The following is a 19265-nucleotide window of genomic DNA, read 5'->3' on the forward strand; positions in this document are numbered from 1 at the left end:
GGGGTAGCGGTGGTATTGTTTTCCGGTACTGAGGGAAGGCCCACCGGAACTTAGTAAAGGAGTTAGGAGCAGAGGACAGAGGCCTTTGGAGTATAAGTACTCAGGCTCATTCTCGCCCTTCAGTCCTGTTCTCTCCAGTCTTCATCAGAAAGAAAAACCAAGTTCTTATCGGTAGCAGAGCCCTTAAAGATTATTGAGTTCTAGCGATAGTATCTTTGAATAATCTGCAACCTGATTGTCTATCTTGCACGGCCGTCTCTATTCTATACAAATCTAGTTCTCTTAGAAAGGACCCCCGTTACATTCCTAGCCCAACTAATTGGCAGGTAACCGGTCATTCCTTCTTCCAGTGTGGCCACCTCCCATCGGAGTGTCTCATTATGATCTCCCATAGTCATACGGACCGGGTGAGTGTAATACTCGCCTCCTCCCATCATAACATCTCCTTGAGCATCAAACATTGTCAGAGGTTGATCCCGCCGCACTAAGGGAATTCCATGTTTCCTGACAAAACTCTGGTTGAGGATAGCTCCTGTACAACCGGTGTCAAACAGGAAAGACCCTTGGGCGCCTTCATCCTTTCCTTTGACCGTCCATGACAGTCTTGCCTTCAGTATAGGTCTTTTTCCATGTACTGGTAAGGAGGGAAGCCTCTGTTCCAACCTTCTTTGCTTAACAGCGGGTTCTGAACTTGTTTCTCTTTGTCTTTTCAACATAGCTAATAGCTTCGGGCACTACTAAGATCAGAGATCCTTTGGTTCTATTCCCAAGCGGTAGTATAGCAGATGTATTGTGTAGTAGTCTTTTTAGCAGCGGGTTGGAAGTGTCTTGATAGCAAACGTAGTTTTGGTAGAGCACTGACAGACCAGCTGTTTCGGGTCTTAAACCCATCCTCAGAGTGCTTGCAGCAATCAAATAGGCGGAAAACACAATCATAATTTTATTCAAGAGAAACATAGAAACCGGAAAAAAAACCCATATAAAAGAAAACTAGTAAACATAGACTCAACAGACACCTTTCTACCAGAGGATTTCATTGTCCGAGTCTTGCTCAGGCTGTAAAACAAAATCTTCTGTAACCTCCGGGAGTACAACAAGTGGATCTTCTGCTACTACAGCAGCCACTTTAGCCTTCTTTTGAGAGTTGGACTTGCCATTCCCTCTTTTCCGCTTTTGTACTCTCACTGCTGCCACTCGGACAACAGTAGGTTCCCTAGACCAACAATCGGTCCATTTGTGTCTGGACTTGCCACACTATTGCACAAGTCAGTCTATGCACTCTACCAATAGGGAGTACCGGAAGGTCATACCTTCAAGCATACTTCTGCTTTCCTTCTTTCTTCTAGAATATCCCCCGGGATACCCTTCAATTCCACCGCTTTGTCCTTAGGTCCAGGAGTCTTCTGCGGTCCAGAGGAGCTCGCAGCTTCTCTTTTCCTCTTAGGCTGCTGGTCCTTCTGAGCGGGAGGATCTTTCTTGGTCCGAGGGTGCGCTTTCTCAGCTGCCATCCCTTGGTACCTCTCATGGGTGTGCCCTAACTCTCTTAGAGCAGCTATCCGCTCCATCAAGGACTTTGGCTTGGGATTAAAAAGAGCCCAACTCATGCCTAGGTCCGGCAGGAGGGAATTATGAATCTTATCATCCACCAACTGACCCTCATAGCCAGTCTTCCACATCAGCTGAATTATAGTATTCAGGAAGAGGTCTATTCCTCCTCGAGCTGTGTGGGTGAGGGTATTCCATTGGGCTACAGCATCATCTCTAGAGATGGCTTCACCGAAGGCAGCTCTAAAAGCATCCACAAAGGAATCCCAGCGCTTCCATCTCTGATCCAACTGCACTGACATCCCGGCAAGGTGGTTGGCGGAGGCTTGATCAATTGAGTTGTGGTATGCCTCATACCATCTGATCGCTGCCTCTCCTTCCATCAAGTTGCCTGCATATCGGATCTTAACCTCCTCAGAGGTAAAGGATAGGCTCTCAATGGAGAAGACATTCTCACATTGCCGGATGAAGGTCTCCACTTGCTCCGCCTTGCCCTGGAACTTGGAAGGTGGTGGTGCCTTTGGTTCTCGAGCCCTGGTGGAAGTAGAAGGGTGAGAGGCGGCCGGAGGTTGGAGCTGCTGGGACATCATAGCCAACAGATCCTTCTGCTGCTTTTCCAACTTCTTCTTGAAGTATCTCCGCCAGGCTCTTCTATCACCACCTTCTGGTTCCGAGTCTGAACTGTCTGAATCTCCAGGAGCAGGAGCTTGGGCCGCGGGAGGTGGAGGGTTCTGGTTTCCACCGCTTCCCCCTTGTGCATTGGCTGGAGGGGGAGCGGCGGCCGCAGCAGGAGGGGCCACAGGTGCTACTGGTGCCGGATTGCTGGCCAAAGGTGAGGTTGCTGCTGGTTGAGCAGCCCCAGACATGGTAAACCTTCCTGGGTTCCTGGCTAGCGGACTAGGAGGTCCTCGGCCTGCACCTGAGAAAAACTCTCCTTCATAGTCAAAGGATCGGTCGGCTCCTCCAAGGAGTGGATGTGTTCCACCGAAGCGGCTAGGTGGTAAGGGTGAAGCCCCCACCGCTGGCTGCACAATAGGGATAACTCTCCTAGTGGATCGGACCGGAAATGCTGCAAAGGGGCTGGTCTTCCGCTGCATTGTCCTGGTAGCTGCTCTGGAAGAGGACCTGGAGACTGAAAGTGGTGCCGGAGTTGCTGGTCTACCCACCACCAACCTTCCTTCATCAAGAGCTCTCTGTATCTCGGCAACAAAGTCTGGTGGAGTGGCCGGATTTGTCCACTCAATCTCCATGGCATCAACATCGGCATTCAGTTCATCTTTTTCTGCATACTTCCGGAGCTCTTCCTGAACAGAGTTGACTTCCGACCTCATGTACTCTAGAGCTTCTGCCATCAGAGCATTCTGTGCTGCCTGGCGCTCTTGTACAATTAGCAGTGCCTGACTGCCTCGGTTCAACTGACTCTGCAGGCTGTGCTGGAGGTAGGTCTGAAGCTCTGTGAAGAACTGTTGTAAGGAAACCTCGTCGGTATCCTGCCAGGCAGGCTCACAGCCGGGAATATAGGCCTGTAGAGCGGTCCTGGGTTTCTTAACAAGCTGTGTCTGCCCGGTGGCATCAAGCTGGAGGGGCACCGGCTGCCATTCAATCTGAAGGGGTGCATCTGGAGCCGAGAGGGCGGACATTTTGTATAGGGGAAGAATAATCTGAAGGTGACTTGAGCCTTAAAGATTATCTGTAACGGGGGTCCTTTCTAAGAGAAATGAATTTGTATAGAATAGAGACGGCCGTGCAAGATAGACAATCAGGTTGCAGATTATTCAAAGATACTATCGCTAGAACTCAATAATCTTTAAGGGCTCTGCTACCGATAAGAACTTGGTTTTTCTTTCTGATGAAGACTGGAGAGAATAGGACTGAAGGGCGAGAATGAACCTGAGTACTTATACTCCGAAGGCCTCTATTCTCTGCTCCTAACTCCTTTACTAAGTTCCGGTGGGCCTTCCCTCAGTACCGGAAACAATACCACCGCTACCCCGCTTTTCTCTAAGCGTCAGCAGGTGTTTCCGATACCCAAGGCAACCACCCTTAGTCAAAGCCTTTGTAACACCTGCAGCCTTGGTTGCCACACAACCGAGGACCTGCATGAATGAGCTGCTGCTCAGGTGTAAGCTTAATCATTGCTGTAGAGCTTTTTACTTATTGTAGACTTCCCTAGCATAGTCCCTGCCCTTCGGCGGACTTACAATGCTCAGAGGATACAGTGGATCACCGGACAATCAGAGCTTCACTCTGGCCGGTCTTCTAGTCACTGGCGAGGCATAGACTCGTCAGTCATTGCTCCCATGAATAGATCCCCTTCCTAGCGCCCGGAATGTAGTTACTCTAACAGCTGGTAGCTAACCACACTGCCGGTACTTGCATATCACCGTGCAACTGGCTTCTAACAATAACTCTCAGCATGTAACCGGGCCCTGTGTGTACTCATACACCAGACAGTTGAAATGGCTCCGTTACAGGCTTTGACTAAGGGTGGTTGCCTTGGGTATCGGAAACAGCTGCTGACGCTTAGAGAAAAGTGGGGTAGCGGTGGTATTGTTTCCGGCACCAAAGAAAGGCTTCACCGGAACTTAGTAAGGAGTTAGGAGCAGGGAATAGAGGCCTTCGGAGTATAAGTACTCAGGTTCATTCTCGCCTTTTCAGTCCTGTTCTCTCCAGTCTTCATCAGAAAGAAATATCAAGTTCTTATTGGTAGCAGAGCCCTTAAAGATTATTGAGTTCTAGCGATAGTATCTTTGAATAATCTGCAACCTGATTGTCTATCTTGCACGGCCATCTCTATTCTATCTTATTCTATTTCTCTTAGAAGAGACCCCCGTTACACTGTGTGTACTCATATACCAGACAGTTGAAATAGCTCCGTTACACTAAATTCGAAAAGACACTTGATTACCATTATGTATATTGATAATGATAAGAAGAAAAAGAGACTCAGCCGAATACAAAAATACAATCTAACAAAATGCCAAGGAACATGCTTTGTCATCTCATGACAAATACTTTTGCTAACATAGTTTTTTAATTAATTTATTTATCTTCAAATATGCCAAAGAATTCTCACACGTGGAGCACATTAGCAATCATAATTTTCAACTTGTATCGTTCCTATTGAATTGCGGTCTTCTGTGTCTGGATCCGGTCCAACGGGAGGGACTATGGTTTCAATGAGTCATAGTATATCACTCGATACATTGACCCCCAGTTCCTTATCCGTAATGCTTCAATTTATTGAAAATATTCTCTCGCGTGTTCCCTGATCTAACTCATGACTCTTCATACAATATGACCTTTGACCAGTTCACTCATTCTAGTGCTTAAATTCCTACAAGCGCTACATGATTTACTACCCCCTTGGAGAATTCTGCGCATGCGTTGATTGATGAGCGAAAGCATCCTCATCAGAAATATGTATGTACTTTAGTTTAGACCCATCTGGATTCTCTGACGGGGTAAACTCGGTAGAAATGATTCTTCGATCCATTTCATCTCCTCGTCTCGAGAACGCGCGGCCCAGTTTTTGCCTGTCCTCAAATTGTATACAATACATTGTTTAGATTTGGCCCCTTAGATGAACAACCGTCGATATACTTACCAAGATACCCCATGACTAGAGAGCTGTAAAGTTGTGATTAGGCTACAGGCTGAACGGGTACCCTGCGCAACAAAAATGAATGACTATGTTCACATGAGCCGCACTGTACCGGGGTTAGCGCAAATACTTTTATGAGAACGTGAGACTGTGTTGTTCATCATTAAGTTTTTGGGTCTGCTCGGGGTTCTGATCTTGGGTGATCTTTTCTTCAATTAGATAAAAACCTTCTAGCATCACCAATTAGCCTATATGATGCTACGTACACCGCAGGTTGTAGAATTTGAACTGTATGTTGTTGGTGCCTTGCTAAGATTCCAGATGCTAGCTCCAGACGTGTTGGGAACGATGAGGTAACAGCAGCCCAGGTCTCAGCAGTTCAGGTCTCGTTGACGCCATTAGTACCTACATGTACATACCAATCCTTTCGACCCGGTCGTAGGGATACATAGAGTACATACTCTATGTAGATATCTGTTGGGGGTGGGTAGGTACCGTCATATGAGGTAATGAAGATGTGCATGTGGTACCTACTCTAGACCGTCACCTAACCTACATTACCTCAAACTAAGCTTATGAGACTTTATGTTGTTATTGAATACATATAGGTATGTCAGCGTAGACCGAGTCACTGACCAAGCACCATTTCAACAAGTTAGCGCGATACATTGACTCTACATACTTACTCTTGGTGTATGTTCAACCGACAAGATGCTGCGTGATCAAAATTTATTTCGGAGGTCGACAACTCGCGAGGAAGGGTCGTTCGTACCCGGCATATTTTGCGGGGAAATGCACGCACTCCTGTTCTGCAGGCAAGAAAAGAAAGGAGCCACAAATAACCCGGCTCCGAGATTATCGCTAGGAATCTGCAAATTTCCGGTGATTTTACTGGTGTGCTCCGGGCTCCCACATTCGAGGATGCAGAGCGAGTGTCAAAGGGTTTTGCCGTTTGATGACCCCTGAGTGGCTTGAGGCACTTTTATGTGTTAAATCATGTCTTAGAGAGTTCTCGAACCACCAAACGAGCAACCTTTCCAACTCTCCCTTCTTCCTTTCCTTCCAACATCCAATTATTACATATCCATAATCAGTATTGTTTATTTTTTTTTCTTCTTTTCACTCGTTTCTCTGATTTGACTCCATAGTTTCTTCCGTTCATTCTTTCTTTTCCAAGGGTATTCCATCATAATACCTATCCCCAGTCCACCCTTTCCCTGACTCCACTCTACCCTGGTTCCCCACCTCTTTTTACCATTTACTATCAGCGCCTCAACACTCTCACCTTTGATTCTGTAGTCTTATACATTCAACTTATGTGCATTTTGCACAATCTATTCACTCCCTCGCCTATTCTGTGCTGTAGTTTGTAGATATCCAGAAGGAATGTCGTCCGTAGGCCAAACGCCTGTTTCGTCGCCTCGCACAACACCTACAAAGTCCTCAACCTCACCCACAATGGCCTCCACTCCAAATATCACTAATACCCCTCCAACGACTCCTCCATTTCAAGGGTTCTCGGCTCCTCCGTTAAGAAGAATCGCGTCTACCTCTTCAACCGCATCTTCTTCATCATCAGCCAGGTCTTCGCTGGGCGGTCGCAGCGACACCACGGCCAGGAAGAGGGGTTTTATGCGGCCACAAGGGACAGAGTTCTCGACATCCGCCAGGTCACGGGAAAGCGTCATGGCTCTTGGGAGTATAACTCACTTGCAATACTTTTTTGCTAAAACAGGCCTTTTGGATGGGAAGGGAGCGTGAGTTGCCAGAAACTCCCATTAATTGTTTGGTTTTCCATACTGAAAGCGCTTTATGCGTATATAGTGGTCTTCAGACAAAGCAAAGCTCCCGGAATTCGTCGAACCAACTTACATTAGACACAAGCTCGGCATCGCTTCTACAGGACTCGACGTACTCCTCACTTCGGTCATCTCCCGATATTCTTGGACCCTGTGAGCAGGAATTTTTCTCAGAGTCGCCTACGGAATCAGAAATGCTTGATGATTTCGATTATGACGAATCCTCAATGCTCCCACCCACAACCTCGACATACAACCCCCAGACAAAGTCAATACCACCAACGCCGGATCCATCTGTTCTACGGGAACAGTTGAGGGGTGCTTTATCTGCCACCAGGGTGGCCTGGATTCAAAGTCCTGTGGTGCCTCAGAAGATTGGAGGTCAGGAAAGCGGTGCAGATGGCGATAACAGTAGCGGGATTGAGTTGCCTCCTGGGTTTAACGAGCTTCAAGGAACCCAGCTCGTAGAACTAGCAACCTCTGCGATCAGAGCAGCTAAGGCTTATTACATCACAACAGATTCTTCCCTTCTTCTTTCAACGAAGGATGATAAAACCCTACGGGAAAAGTTCCTTGCTATTCTGGATATATTGAAAAGCATGGCTCAGCGCAAATTTGAAGGTGGGGTGAAGGCGGAAGAGAGGGATTCTGTAATTAGCTGGATTGGGAGCGTGGAGGAATCCTTGTCTGCGGAAGAGAAGGCCATCTTTGATATGCGTAAAAAAGGCAGAGAATGGCTGGAGGGCGAATGGGAAGGACGAGAAATGGGTTCGTATAGCTTAGTCCAACATTGATTGCCAAACAATTATTGGGGCCCTGTTATTAACAAAGATTCTCCTGGCAGATCGGAACCACCTTTTTTTGTCTTACTTTGACTCTTCCACGGAACCTCTACCTCCCGTCACATCAAGCACGGAGACGCCAACTCTTCCAACTCCGTTTCTCTTAGCTCTACAATCAGGCTTACGGCTGATATTGATACATAATGCCGTAGTTCGCCGCTCGAAACGACCTTTTGGGCAGATAGGAACCTACCATACCGAGTTCACGAAGCCTTATAGATTAGCAGAAAATCTGAAATTTTGGAAGAAAGCAGCTGAAATCAGATGGGAGATTAGGATGCAGTTTGATGTGATGGCGGTGGTTAATGGTACCGAAGACGGATGGAGGGCCTTTGACAAGGATATTAGGCTTTGGTGCGAGAAGGTTCTTGGAGAGATCAGGAGGGATTGGGAAATGGGCGCAGGAGCGGCGGTTGTCGGACATGAAATAGTTGTACGACAAGGGAGGAGTGGGACAATGGAAAGCTTAAATGTTGAAGTTGGCGCTGGATACCACAATTGATTCCAATCCATTCAGTCAGTCTCTTAGTCGATCAGTCACTCAACCAGAGTATTTGGTCGGGATTTAAGAATCCTTTCTCGAATGAGGTACGAATACATTTTTCTTCCTATTTTCATTTGTTCGCATGAAGTTTGTTGGTGTTTGGGGAATTATCTATTCGTATATTGGTTTCGCTTATCGGTCGTTTTCTTTCTCCTTCTCTTCCTTCGTTTTATTACTACGTTTAATTCTCCTACAGTCAGGTTCTTTTGCGCCCAATTTCCTTTGTAATCCCAACGGAACTTTTCACTCTCTTTCCTGTAAGATCTCCTCTAAGGAATGTCGGGTAGCAGGCAACCCACACACACACAGACACACACGAACAAAGCGAATGATTTCCTATGTCACTGTTCAGGTTTTAGTGCTTTCTTGTCGGAGAATAAATTCTCACCTACTTGGACAATAGACTTGTCTATCCTGAAATATAATCCCTTTGTTCCTCTTGAATTTCTGTCGGCAGTCACAGATACTTCAATCTTATCTCATCTTTGCTCGTTTTAAAACCGGGGGCCCGTGTTAGTGGAAATTTCCCACCAAAGTGATTTACCTGTAGCCCGAATGAATACCGCGGGAGGATATTTCTGGACCAACGCAACGCACATGTTGTGTCTGTTCCTGTGATGGACCCTTTTTACCACTACTACAGCGGCGACTAATGGAGGCACAAATTGAAATTTTCCTCGTTACTTCCCTAGATTCTATCTCCCCATTCGTCTGGTGGGCCGTTCTTCAGGCCCTACTGGACTGTTGATGTTGGCTAAAGATTGATCAACAGTGCTCTAGCTTTGGCAGGCTTAAAATGGGTCATAAATGGATAGTTGATGTAAGATAACGTTCACTGCACAGTTACAGATTCTGGTAAAATTATTGCGAAAGTGGGTTCTCCGTGACTCGATAGTCCTATTGGCCCCTAAAAGGTTTTTTGCTGCGGGCACAGAGCTCTGATTTTCGCAATAATTCTACCGGAAACTGTAACTGCACATGCAGGTTATTTCCACGGCGTGCCATAGCTTTCTTCCACTAATTGCCACAGAAAGGCACAGGTGTTGAATACAGACGAAGAAGAGTTAACTACTACTGCTCATACTTCATCGGTTAAGGTTTTGTAACAGACCGTGCCATTATTCCCGTAATTTCTATCTATAAAAAAAATGTGGCCATAGTTGTCCGTGTTTTCTGAGAAAGGCTCATTACCTCTCATGAGTACAGGCAGTTGTCAAGAAGGCGCTGTGCCTACTTGCTGCGGTTCACGTACAATATCAGGGCCAATGATCACTGAGAACCTGGAGGCTTGGTTGTTACATGAGGCTAACTAAGGTCTTGGCGCGACGCTAGTACTGTTTTTAGATACGCATCTTACAATTATGAAAGCACATAGAAATAGAATTATATAGTCATTTGGCTTCAGGACTCATATTCCACCGGTCCTAGTCAGCAGGCAATGTCCCAAGAGTCTCGATCGGGATCGGTTCTTTGAAACCTATTTCTCTCGGCGGTAACCTTTCGGCCGTTGCCCTGGGACTGCAATTTCCGCTCCTGGCTTTACAGGATATACCAATACATACTAAGTACATAAAGTACTCATGGGTCAATTTTATAATGACCCAACTTCATGTATGTAGTCTGCTTCACATTTATTAAGTATAGGGACACCCGTTAGTATGATGACGCCGAGTTTGTGGGGATAAAGAATGCAAGGAAGTAAAAGCGCAGAATTCTTTTTTGATTCACTAACGTTCTAATAGCATAGCTCTAGGCTCGTCCCCACCCCCTCTACTTCCATGCTTCCTTGCTGCTAAGTAGGGGATGGGTACGAGACTAGCATAGCTCCTATACCCTCGATAAGCGTGAATATTGCTTATTTGTATAGCACATACCCAGAAAAACGTAGGAAATCCGAGGAAATCACCATGGGGCACATAGGGCAACATTTTTATTGTTATGTCCTTAGAGTTCCGCGATGAGATTATCCTGCAATGACAACCTGGGATATTCAGCGATAGCACATACATAAGATCACTTGTCTAAATTGAATCACGACTAGTGGTCTATCTGGGATATTTACCTCATTTGTATTAAAAGCAAGATAATCCATTGCAAGGTAAAGGTTAATCTCTGAACCCAGGAGGAAATCGAGTCCAGGCAGCCCTAACCCTATATACATTTCTGTCCTCTAGTTTAAATACTGTGTGAGACCGGGGATTTGAGCGATTCAAGGATGTATATACCAGTACCACTAAACACAGACAATAATATTAATCGAGACGAGTCCAAGATAATACTGTTAACTTCCAAGCACTTGCACAGGGTCAAGCTGGTTATTACCACAACTATAATTAAATAAACAATTTGTAATGGTTGAAGTACAAAATAAGGAGTCTCATGATGATGACTGTACAGATACATATACCAAAGGTTTTTCTGGTATCCTAATTCTAAATAGACCAAGACTTGCAAGGCCATTGATGCTAGTTCAATGCCTTGTCGAATAATTTTGCTTAATGTACCCTCCCCTATCAACACAATAAAAGTAAAAAAATGATAAAGACCCAACTGGTAATGAACGACAGGCTATATAGATACAACACTTATTCCACCCAAAAAAATACATAATACAAGTCGGTAAACCAAACGAGGAAAGATTTAGTAAAATAAGCCGACTACTATGCTAATGTAAAAGAAATGAATGAAAATAGAACCCACGCAAAACCCCACTGTAAGAAACGAAAGAAACCCCCCTCTTTTTTTTACCTTTGTACCAAGGTTAGAAAATGAAACTCTCATCTATATTCCAAATCGTTAAATCCCTAAATTTAGAGTATCCACCCAACAATCAGCCCCGCCGCAGCGAGGGCCAGCCCGGCTGTTTTAACAGCCATAGTCGAAGAAGCAGCACCGGTATAGGTTTCGCTAGATCCGCTGCTGCTGCCGCCAGTTGCAATATAAGCGGCACCGTTAGCTCCAGCTGAGGAGGACGAGGACGACGAGGGCGAGGCCGAGTTGTGGGTGGACTCCGAGGAGTCAGCGTTGTTTCCTGATGCGCCGGAAGTTGCCTCACTTTTCGATGTAGAGGATGGCAGACGACCGCTGTTTGAAGGTGCGTTGTAGGCGGATGGGGATCCAGTAGCGGTTGCTGCATTTCCGGCTCCAGATTGAGGTCCGGCGCCGATCTCACCGCCGACGGCTTCAATTGAATCGGCAGATCCGCTTTGGTCAGTGTATCTGTACTCTTTGCCAGAAGAGTAATCCTGGACGTAAATCTTCTTGACAATCATGTCAAAAGGACCTTCTTTGTAGTTGGTAGGACCGCCAGACCACGCTATATAGATGTTAGTTATATGTGACACAGACGGACAAGAAAAAGCACTGCTGTACATACCGATAACACCAGGCTCATTATCAGAATCACCGCCAGACCAGATTCCAATTCTAGCTGTCATGGGTGTCTGGGGATAGTAATCACCCTTCACCATAGCAGGTGTCAAAGTACGAACCACGACATCATCAATCAGCCACTCCAATTTTTCGGCTGTCCAGTTCAATCCGTACTTGTGGAACGTAGCCTGGCTGTCGACTGTGTGGAACGCCCCACGATCGTAGGTTGCAGTATTTCCTTTGCCGAAGTAGTTTGATTGAGCCTCATCAGGTTTTCCCCCAAGCCATTCCTAGATAAAAACTCAATTAGATTTGTCTTCACGATTTGGACCCTTTGGTTGGTGTAACATACCCAGTCTATCTCGTCCAAATCATCTGATTGTAGGACTATCGAAGAGACGATACCGGCACCAGGAGCAGCTTTCATAGTAACCTCAAACTTCCCCCACATAATATAGAAGTTACTGACAATTGTCGGGGAGTCCTTGCTCTTCTCTACTCTAAAATGGGCGCCGTCGGAGCTGCCATATTTAACCATGTCTTTTCCAGCGAGGTACTTAAAGCTTGATGCTTCACCCCCGTAGATGTGGGCGTAGGTACCGGAAAGTGCGGGGTCCGCAGGGCAGTCGCCTAGTAGAAATGAGTAAGATGATCATAAAAATAAGTTGTGGGAAATAAACCTACGTCTTAGCATCGGGTTGCACTCCGAGTACGTCTGCGCAGAGACTAGAGACGACAGAAGAACTGGTGAAGCAGCCAGGATCGAAGCAATTGAGAAGCGCATTTTGGCTTAATGATTATAGCAAATATAAACAGAGAATTATGGTTGAAGGGAGGCTTTTATTAATGATAGTGATGGTGATTACACTTAGAGCAGTGTTGGTACTTTGACTGAAAACGGTATATGCTACAGCAATCCGGTAGGCCGGGATGGTGTGTAGGTTGTACAAATGATAGTAGTGGCCGAAGGCAGTAAACCAGCCTGCGGTAAACGACGGTTGAAAGGTATATCGAGAAGTTTAAAAATGAGTGTGGTAGATACTGTGGGACAGTTTCTGTTAAGTTGAAAAAACACGAAGATGGTGAGCGATGCTGCAAAGAACGTTTGGAATGTGGGAACAGGAGCAAGGGATTGCGGCTGTGGTAGCTACTTATAGTTACTTATTGGACCTGGCAAGATGTCCAAGGCGCAACCCGGTTTCCGCCCAGAACTGCGGAGGAATCCACGGACAATCTTTTACCTGCGACTGCTATCGTCTGATCTTGCACCAAGTGAACTCAAAACCACGTTCAGGAACTCGAACGTTTACTTGCCTGTTCTGGAACCTTTCTAACCTGCAACCACTCCAGCGTAAGTAAGCATGGCCAAACACTCAGAGCACTGGTAATTGGGCAAGAGGGTCGAAAAAAGGGGTAACCTTGGGCGGTACCTGCTGCACACACCCTTTAGTAATTGTTTTTTTGATGCGGCAGGCAGATTTTAGCAACGGCTTTTGCTGATGATTGTCGTAAGTCGTAGGTCGTGAATCGTAGAAATCGTTGTTTAAATCCTTACACGTAAATCATTCAAACAAAACGCTTGAGATGTGGAGAGGGGTATGTAGTTGGGTAACTGGGTTGTTGAGGGCTAGATGAAGAGGATGCACAAATACTATTGATGCCTGTTGTAGGTATCTGACTAGTACTGTTGGAAAGACTGGGTTCATCAGCAGGAACGATAGTTAATCCTCACAGGGAATTCTCCGGGGAGGAGGTATCTTTGATGGCACAAAACAGATACTGGCGATAATAGCTTGCTGTATCCGTGCGTTGGCAATTCTTGGTGGATGTCCTGTCCCTGCGTTAAGGATCGTGGCCAAACATGTTGTGGTTGGTACACCAAGATGGCGGATGGAACCAGTTGCACTCTACAGGGGCAAGATCATAACATGCTGCCAGTTTCAGCTAGAAAGTGACTGTAGCTGTTGATGGACAGCCACATCCGACAAAGTAACCTCCTGTCTTTGGGTGCCTTGGACCAATCTCAGCACGCTCTCGTTAACTTACTGAGTTGGGAATCCCAATAGGGATGTCGCTTGGCACTCCTGCCCCAAATCTAAAGTAGAAAAAGTAAATGATGCTCAGTCCGCACCTTAACCCTATTTACATCACGGTACGTACCCTTCAACTTGGCGCATTTGATTCAAGTCAAATTGCTTCCCAGTCTTGATAAACTATAAATATCCCACCTCTTGATCACGGACAATTCAGATGAACTGTACCAAGTGCATCATGTGTAAAAGATGTGCGGGAGTTGGCCGTTTTCGAGTCTTTATCTCCTTTTTTTTTCTTTTTTCTTTTACACCTAGACTTTACAATGTCCTATGTAGTATCTAGTATACATATGTCCGACGTCCGAAATATTGTGAGCACGGGGCTGAACTCAGAACCGCAAAACTTTGATCCTCCCCCTGCGCCACCTAGCCGTGCGCCGCCCGTGATGTCCCGTCCCAATATCATCAAGAAGATGCTGCCGAGGTACCGTGCGTGTGTTTCGAAAATAGTGTGCCATGCAGGCATATCCAGCTCCAGCTGCTTTCGAGAAAACGCGGAGGTTCCCCAACAAATGAAAACAAGACCCCACGCTAAATATCATGCAGAGAGCACAATCTTCTCATCACTGTTTGTCGTTGAGATCTTTCGTTGCTGCAGGAGCGCTGGCTGCTGGCTGCACTGCAAGATCTACCCACTTCAACATGCAGATCTGCCGCACCAGCGATTCGGGAGCACAGCCGGGCGCCAATACAGCGAGGTTTGTCGAACACCCCGCGAATTAGATTCTCGGGTTCGAAACATGGGAGAGGGGAGTGGCGTGGTGGAAGAGCGTGGAGCGCTTGCAATATTTTGATATCTTCAGGGGGACGTTCGTTTTGTGAGTGAGTCTTAGTGAAATATTAGCCACTAACTTAAGTACAAGAAGAAGTTTCCAACACGGAGAAAAGTGTGAAGGATGATTGGTTGGCATCTACGAACGTTTGAAACCCTTTTAACGTGCATGCACAACGTGTCTCTGGGATTCCTCAGTTCCGGGGTTTCCATGACGAACAACTCTCAATTAAAGTTGATTTGAAACGGTCGGCGATTGAGAAACTGCAAGGTTAAGAGACGATGCAGACATATTTTTCTCCGCTTTACAATGTATCTAGTTTGTTGCCTGTTAAGGTTATCTTTTATCCTCGTCTCCAACCAAAGCTGATTAGGCGTGGTCGTGCATTGCGCGTCCCTGAATGATGGCCCATGAACAATTCGTAATTCAACCAACCAGGCAGCGGTCAATTCGACCTCTCTGTTTTTAAGCGTCATGCGTCCAGCCAAACCTTATATCGGATGACGACATTAGATGAAGAATGAGCTTGCATTTCACTTATCACTCTTATCGTCTAGGGGCCATGGAGGAAGCCGGCCTATCAAACAGATCTACATATGATATAAGGAAGTCCTCATATGTTGTGATTACATGTATGTAGAGTTCTTGTATGTGCTCCTTGCGTGCAAATATTACATGCCTTACGTTAACATTACATGATGATGTAATCTTCTTAGAGTAGAGATCATTACTTAGTCATCTAAAGGTCACTTATTCCTATTATATTATCGATACATGTATACAAGTATACATGTACTAACTTGGTACTGCGATATAATGCATGTGCTTGGTTATGGGTACATTTAATTCGCGCTATTGGTAATGTGGCTTTATGTGAGAATACCGAATTAACTCTGTATGCTGCTAGAGATATATATATATACCGCAGTCAAATAGCATACTGATAAATGCATGTAATCACCGCTGCAATTTGAACACCTTTCTCAGAATTGCGATCACATGTAATATTGGAACCTGTAGTTAATAGTACGGCCTTAGAAATTTAGAACCTTTATAAAATAAAAAAATAGAATAAAAAGACGCCAATAGTCGGGCTTACGTATTATGCTTTTGAACGGGTTGCACAAAAGGAACTTCTGATCCATACAATAAAGCCGAATCCCAATAGTGCAAACTACATGTAACTGCGATAAAGGTGCGATGAGCTGTTATTCACTCCTCATTGAACTAAATGTACATGTAGTATCTTTTAAACCGTCGGGTCAGATATGAATGATGCAAATTAACCAAATACAGAAGCTGTGACACCAAGATCTAGAACTGAAGAATTGAGCAGCTGGTCAAGGCCTGCCCTCAGTTCTATCAGAAATTACAGTGATACCTCCTAGGCCTTCAAGCGTTCCTACATAGTTATGTAGCTAGTTTACAAAATTTATATCTGTCCTGGTGGCCCGAGGAATGCACCTCCATCTGTGATAAGTAATTCAATGAGAGAGTAAACAATGACGATCTTGAGTAGAGTGCAGCTCCCATACACTACTTGATCACTGGTTATGGTGAGGTCGGATTCGCGCTGCTTCATGGTTTATCACTCGCTGGACTCTCTGTAACCGTGAGCTGAATATCAATATGCGTTGGTATCGAAAGAAACACTTACTACCCTTAATTCCTTTGTCTCTAAACCTAGAATCATGTATTCGTCGATGGGAACCTTTAGAGTCGTTTACATGATATATGATATGTATCAATACAAGACGTGGATATTCATACACATGGCCTTTTTACATTCTGGTGTGAACAGCCTGGCACGGCCACGTGATGTATTCGGTACATGTTTAAAGCACTGGGTGTTGATAGAACAAGATACATTTATAATTCAGGGGCACATATTTTCAGAATATGGAGGAAATGTGATTCCTGTTACTGCACAATTTACCCCCAGCAAATCGTGGGTAAATATAAGATCGGCAATCGATAGAATAGAGTAAACAAAGCTAGCCAAGATCAAACCAGATGATGATTGTGCTGGAGATGGCGCAAAGGAGGGAAAAGAGAGCCGACAGGATACATGTAGTTCAGTACGCAATCAATACAGTTAACGAGTATGAGCGAAGGGACTACAAAATAATAAAACTGAATGCCATCACCCCAAAGAACACAGGCAACCGAGAAACTAGAAAGAGCTAAGTGAATCATAAAAGCGTCCTAATTGAGTAAAACGAACCTATCCACCCTCTAAAATGAGCGGCAATAGCAAAGCAAAGCAAAACTGGAAGCGATGCAAATAAGGTAATCGATGAGCGGACTTAAGTAATCAAGTATAAGTTTGGGACCGCCATAAACCGAAATCAAAACCACCGCTTTTTAGTTTTCCCATAAAATGATTGTTAAGCACAGGGAATGCCCATCACAAAGTACCAAACGACACAGAAAATAAAAGGTAAGAAATTCCTGTATACTGGCCACAATCGATCCCCAAATGATAATCTCAAGGAAAAATAAAGATAAAAAAATTTCTGCAGCAAAAGACACACATCCACAATGGCTCTAAACGACCAAATTAAAACGATTATAGAGCCGAGTAGCATGCGGAGGATGGTATATCGTAAATCGTTTTTCTGATGGTCGTTCCAAATTCCAACTAGTTCATCTGAAAGAAATGGTGAGTTAAAATATTAACAGCTAATGTATGCAGAATGTGATATCGCGTATGGTCGTAAAGGTCATCACGCCCGATCCCCCTCTGTCCCTCACATACATTCCCATCATACTTTCCTCGTCATCTCTCAATTCTTCTCAATTCAATGGGAAGATGTTCATATCTCATTCATTTTTTCGCTCTGGCAATTAACCAGTTCAGAACTGCATCTAAATTCGTTTCCTCTTTGGCTGATATAGCGTAGCAGCTGACTTCTCTGTTGGTGATATCCTTTAGGTTCATTGCCTCAATCAAGTCGTCCACGCCGATTTTATCGGGGAGATCGGATTTGTTGCCGAGGACTAGTAGAGGTATGCCATCGAGAATCGGCTTCTGGAGGAGATTGTGAAGCTCCTCTTGGGCTATTGGGAGGGACTCTGTATCGGCAGAATCAACGATGAAGCTTTCCCAAATTGTCAGCGCGAAATCTATGACTAAAGTAGACTATTAGAGGAATTACACTATAGCGTTAACACCCCGGCAATAGCGCTCCCACATTGAGCGAAAACGGGGTTGACCGCCAAGATCCCAGCTGTCACAAGTAGCAGGAATATTAGTTTTGTTTCGAAGGCTGGGTGCGCTAGACTAAGTTACGGACCATTTTAAAGTGACGTGACCTTTTTGTACCCTTTTCATATTGAAACCCACTGTGGGGATTGAACTGAGGCAATGTCAGCATTACCTCGCTCGGACTATTGAAGAGGGCGACATATAAGGTATACGCACTCGATGGTGAACTCCCCACCCTAACGAACAGATTGAAGAGTCAGCGGTTAATACTCCGACACAACTTTACACCCCGAAGATATGGCATAGCCAGAGCGCAGAGAACTTCCACAAAGGCCGAGACTTACAGCTAGAACCCGCAGCAAGGAAGTCTTTCCGGCATTTTGTAGCCCGATCATCGTGATATCCATTTCTGTCAACCTGTTTCAAACGCAGCCAGTCAGCCCTACGAGTTGCATTTGATCCCGAGTTTGGCCCATGACGCCATATCTGAGTTTGCTGTTTTGTTTGTTTTCCTCCCAAAACATTTGGTTGTGAAGAAAATCCAAAGTTTATGAACAACGAATCGAAGCGATAGGGTATTCATACCAGAAGAGGCTGAGAAGATACTCATAGATGCGACGGAAAAAGCCCGACATGATGGTTGTTGGTATGGGAGATCTGCCGACAGCGACGGACGACGAGAATGGGTTGGATAGACGCTGGAAAACAGATTCCGGCGGTCGGATGGCTAGCTGGTTAGAGAAATTCCTTGGGGTGAAAGTCAAAGAAAAGCGCTGCTGTTATTGCTGTGGCTGCTGGTTGTGGTGAAGGGGAGAGGGGAGAAGTTGTGTGGGTTGAGAGTTGTGGGTTGTCTGGGGGGTTGCTGTGCGGGAAAGAGGAGGGGAAGAAGGGGAATGGGAAGACCTTAGAGGAAGCCAAAGTCGAAGAATAAGGATATCAATAAGGAGGAGCGGTCGGTTTAAGTCTGTCTCGTAGGTATGTGATCCCGTGTCACTCGGCAGTATTCTTTTTCTCCTGGGTTTATTGATGTTGTTATTGATCTTCCGCTCGCCTGTTCTCTCTCATGCACATTTCACTGATTATTTTTCTTTCACCATCTTGTATCTTACTCGTCCTCCATCCAACTATTTTATCTTTCACTCTCTGCCCGTTTATTCTCTCCCTTTCACTATCTATCTATCTCAATCTATTTTCTCACTTTCCGGCTCTCGTCTATGCACACTTTATCTTGTGATATTGCCCACACTTTTTGTTCAATCTTTCCCTCGGAGGCGGCTCTGCTGTGTACGCGCAACACAAACCTGAACACAGAAAATAATAGTTGTGACAAAAGTACTCATATACTACGCTAGAGGACATATCGCTTTATCGCACTCCCCATCTCTCACAGTAAGAGGCAGACATAGGATTAGAACGATAGCGGCTTTCTTCTTCGTGCCGTGAGCTTGAGTTATCCTTACTGCAGCTCAGTCTGCATGTACTGTG

The 19265-nt window shown here is 45.4% G+C and overlaps 6 protein-coding genes across 6 annotated transcripts; 1 reads left to right on the forward strand and 5 right to left on the reverse strand.

Moving 5' to 3' along the window:
- Positions 1-263: 263 nt before the first annotated feature.
- H6S33_006060 (uncharacterized protein) lies at positions 264-716 on the reverse strand (the record flags this gene model as incomplete). The annotated part of the gene is made up of 1 exon (XM_044837474.1): positions 264-716. The coding sequence occupies one exon, from the start codon at positions 714-716 to the stop codon at positions 264-266; it is 453 nt and encodes a 150-aa protein (XP_044699369.1).
- Positions 717-1020: 304 nt separating this feature from the next.
- Positions 1021-1254, reverse strand: H6S33_006061 (uncharacterized protein; the record flags this gene model as incomplete). Its single annotated transcript, XM_044837475.1, has 1 exon — positions 1021-1254. A coding segment is annotated over one exon (234 nt), but the record flags the coding sequence as incomplete, so codon positions are not given.
- Positions 1255-1310: 56 nt separating this feature from the next.
- H6S33_006062 (uncharacterized protein) lies at positions 1311-3185 on the reverse strand (the record flags this gene model as incomplete). Its single annotated transcript, XM_044837476.1, has 1 exon — positions 1311-3185. A coding segment is annotated over one exon (1875 nt), but the record flags the coding sequence as incomplete, so codon positions are not given.
- Positions 3186-6607: 3422 nt separating this feature from the next.
- Positions 6608-8292, forward strand: H6S33_006063 (uncharacterized protein; the record flags this gene model as incomplete). The annotated part of the gene is made up of 3 exons (XM_044837477.1): positions 6608-6906; positions 6974-7716; positions 7943-8292. The coding sequence occupies 3 exons, from the start codon at positions 6608-6610 to the stop codon at positions 8290-8292; spliced, it is 1392 nt and encodes a 463-aa protein (XP_044699372.1).
- Positions 8293-11144: 2852 nt separating this feature from the next.
- H6S33_006064 (uncharacterized protein) lies at positions 11145-12490 on the reverse strand (the record flags this gene model as incomplete). Its single annotated transcript, XM_044837478.1, has 4 exons — positions 11145-11650; positions 11711-11996; positions 12059-12336; positions 12391-12490. The coding sequence occupies 4 exons, from the start codon at positions 12488-12490 to the stop codon at positions 11145-11147; spliced, it is 1170 nt and encodes a 389-aa protein (XP_044699373.1).
- A 4909-nt stretch (positions 12491-17399) lies between these two features.
- Positions 17400-18415, reverse strand: H6S33_006065 (uncharacterized protein; the record flags this gene model as incomplete). Its single annotated transcript, XM_044837479.1, has 6 exons — positions 17400-17673; positions 17731-17802; positions 17869-17931; positions 17997-18016; positions 18125-18197; positions 18366-18415. 6 exons carry the CDS (start codon positions 18413-18415, stop codon positions 17400-17402), a joined length of 552 nt encoding a protein of 183 aa, XP_044699374.1.
- Between the last annotated feature and the right edge of the window lie 850 nt (positions 18416-19265).

This window comes from Morchella sextelata, assembly GCF_020137385.1.
Source record: "Morchella sextelata strain SCLS chromosome Unknown scls_2, whole genome shotgun sequence".
Lineage (NCBI taxonomy): Eukaryota > Fungi > Ascomycota > Pezizomycetes > Pezizales > Morchellaceae > Morchella > Morchella sextelata.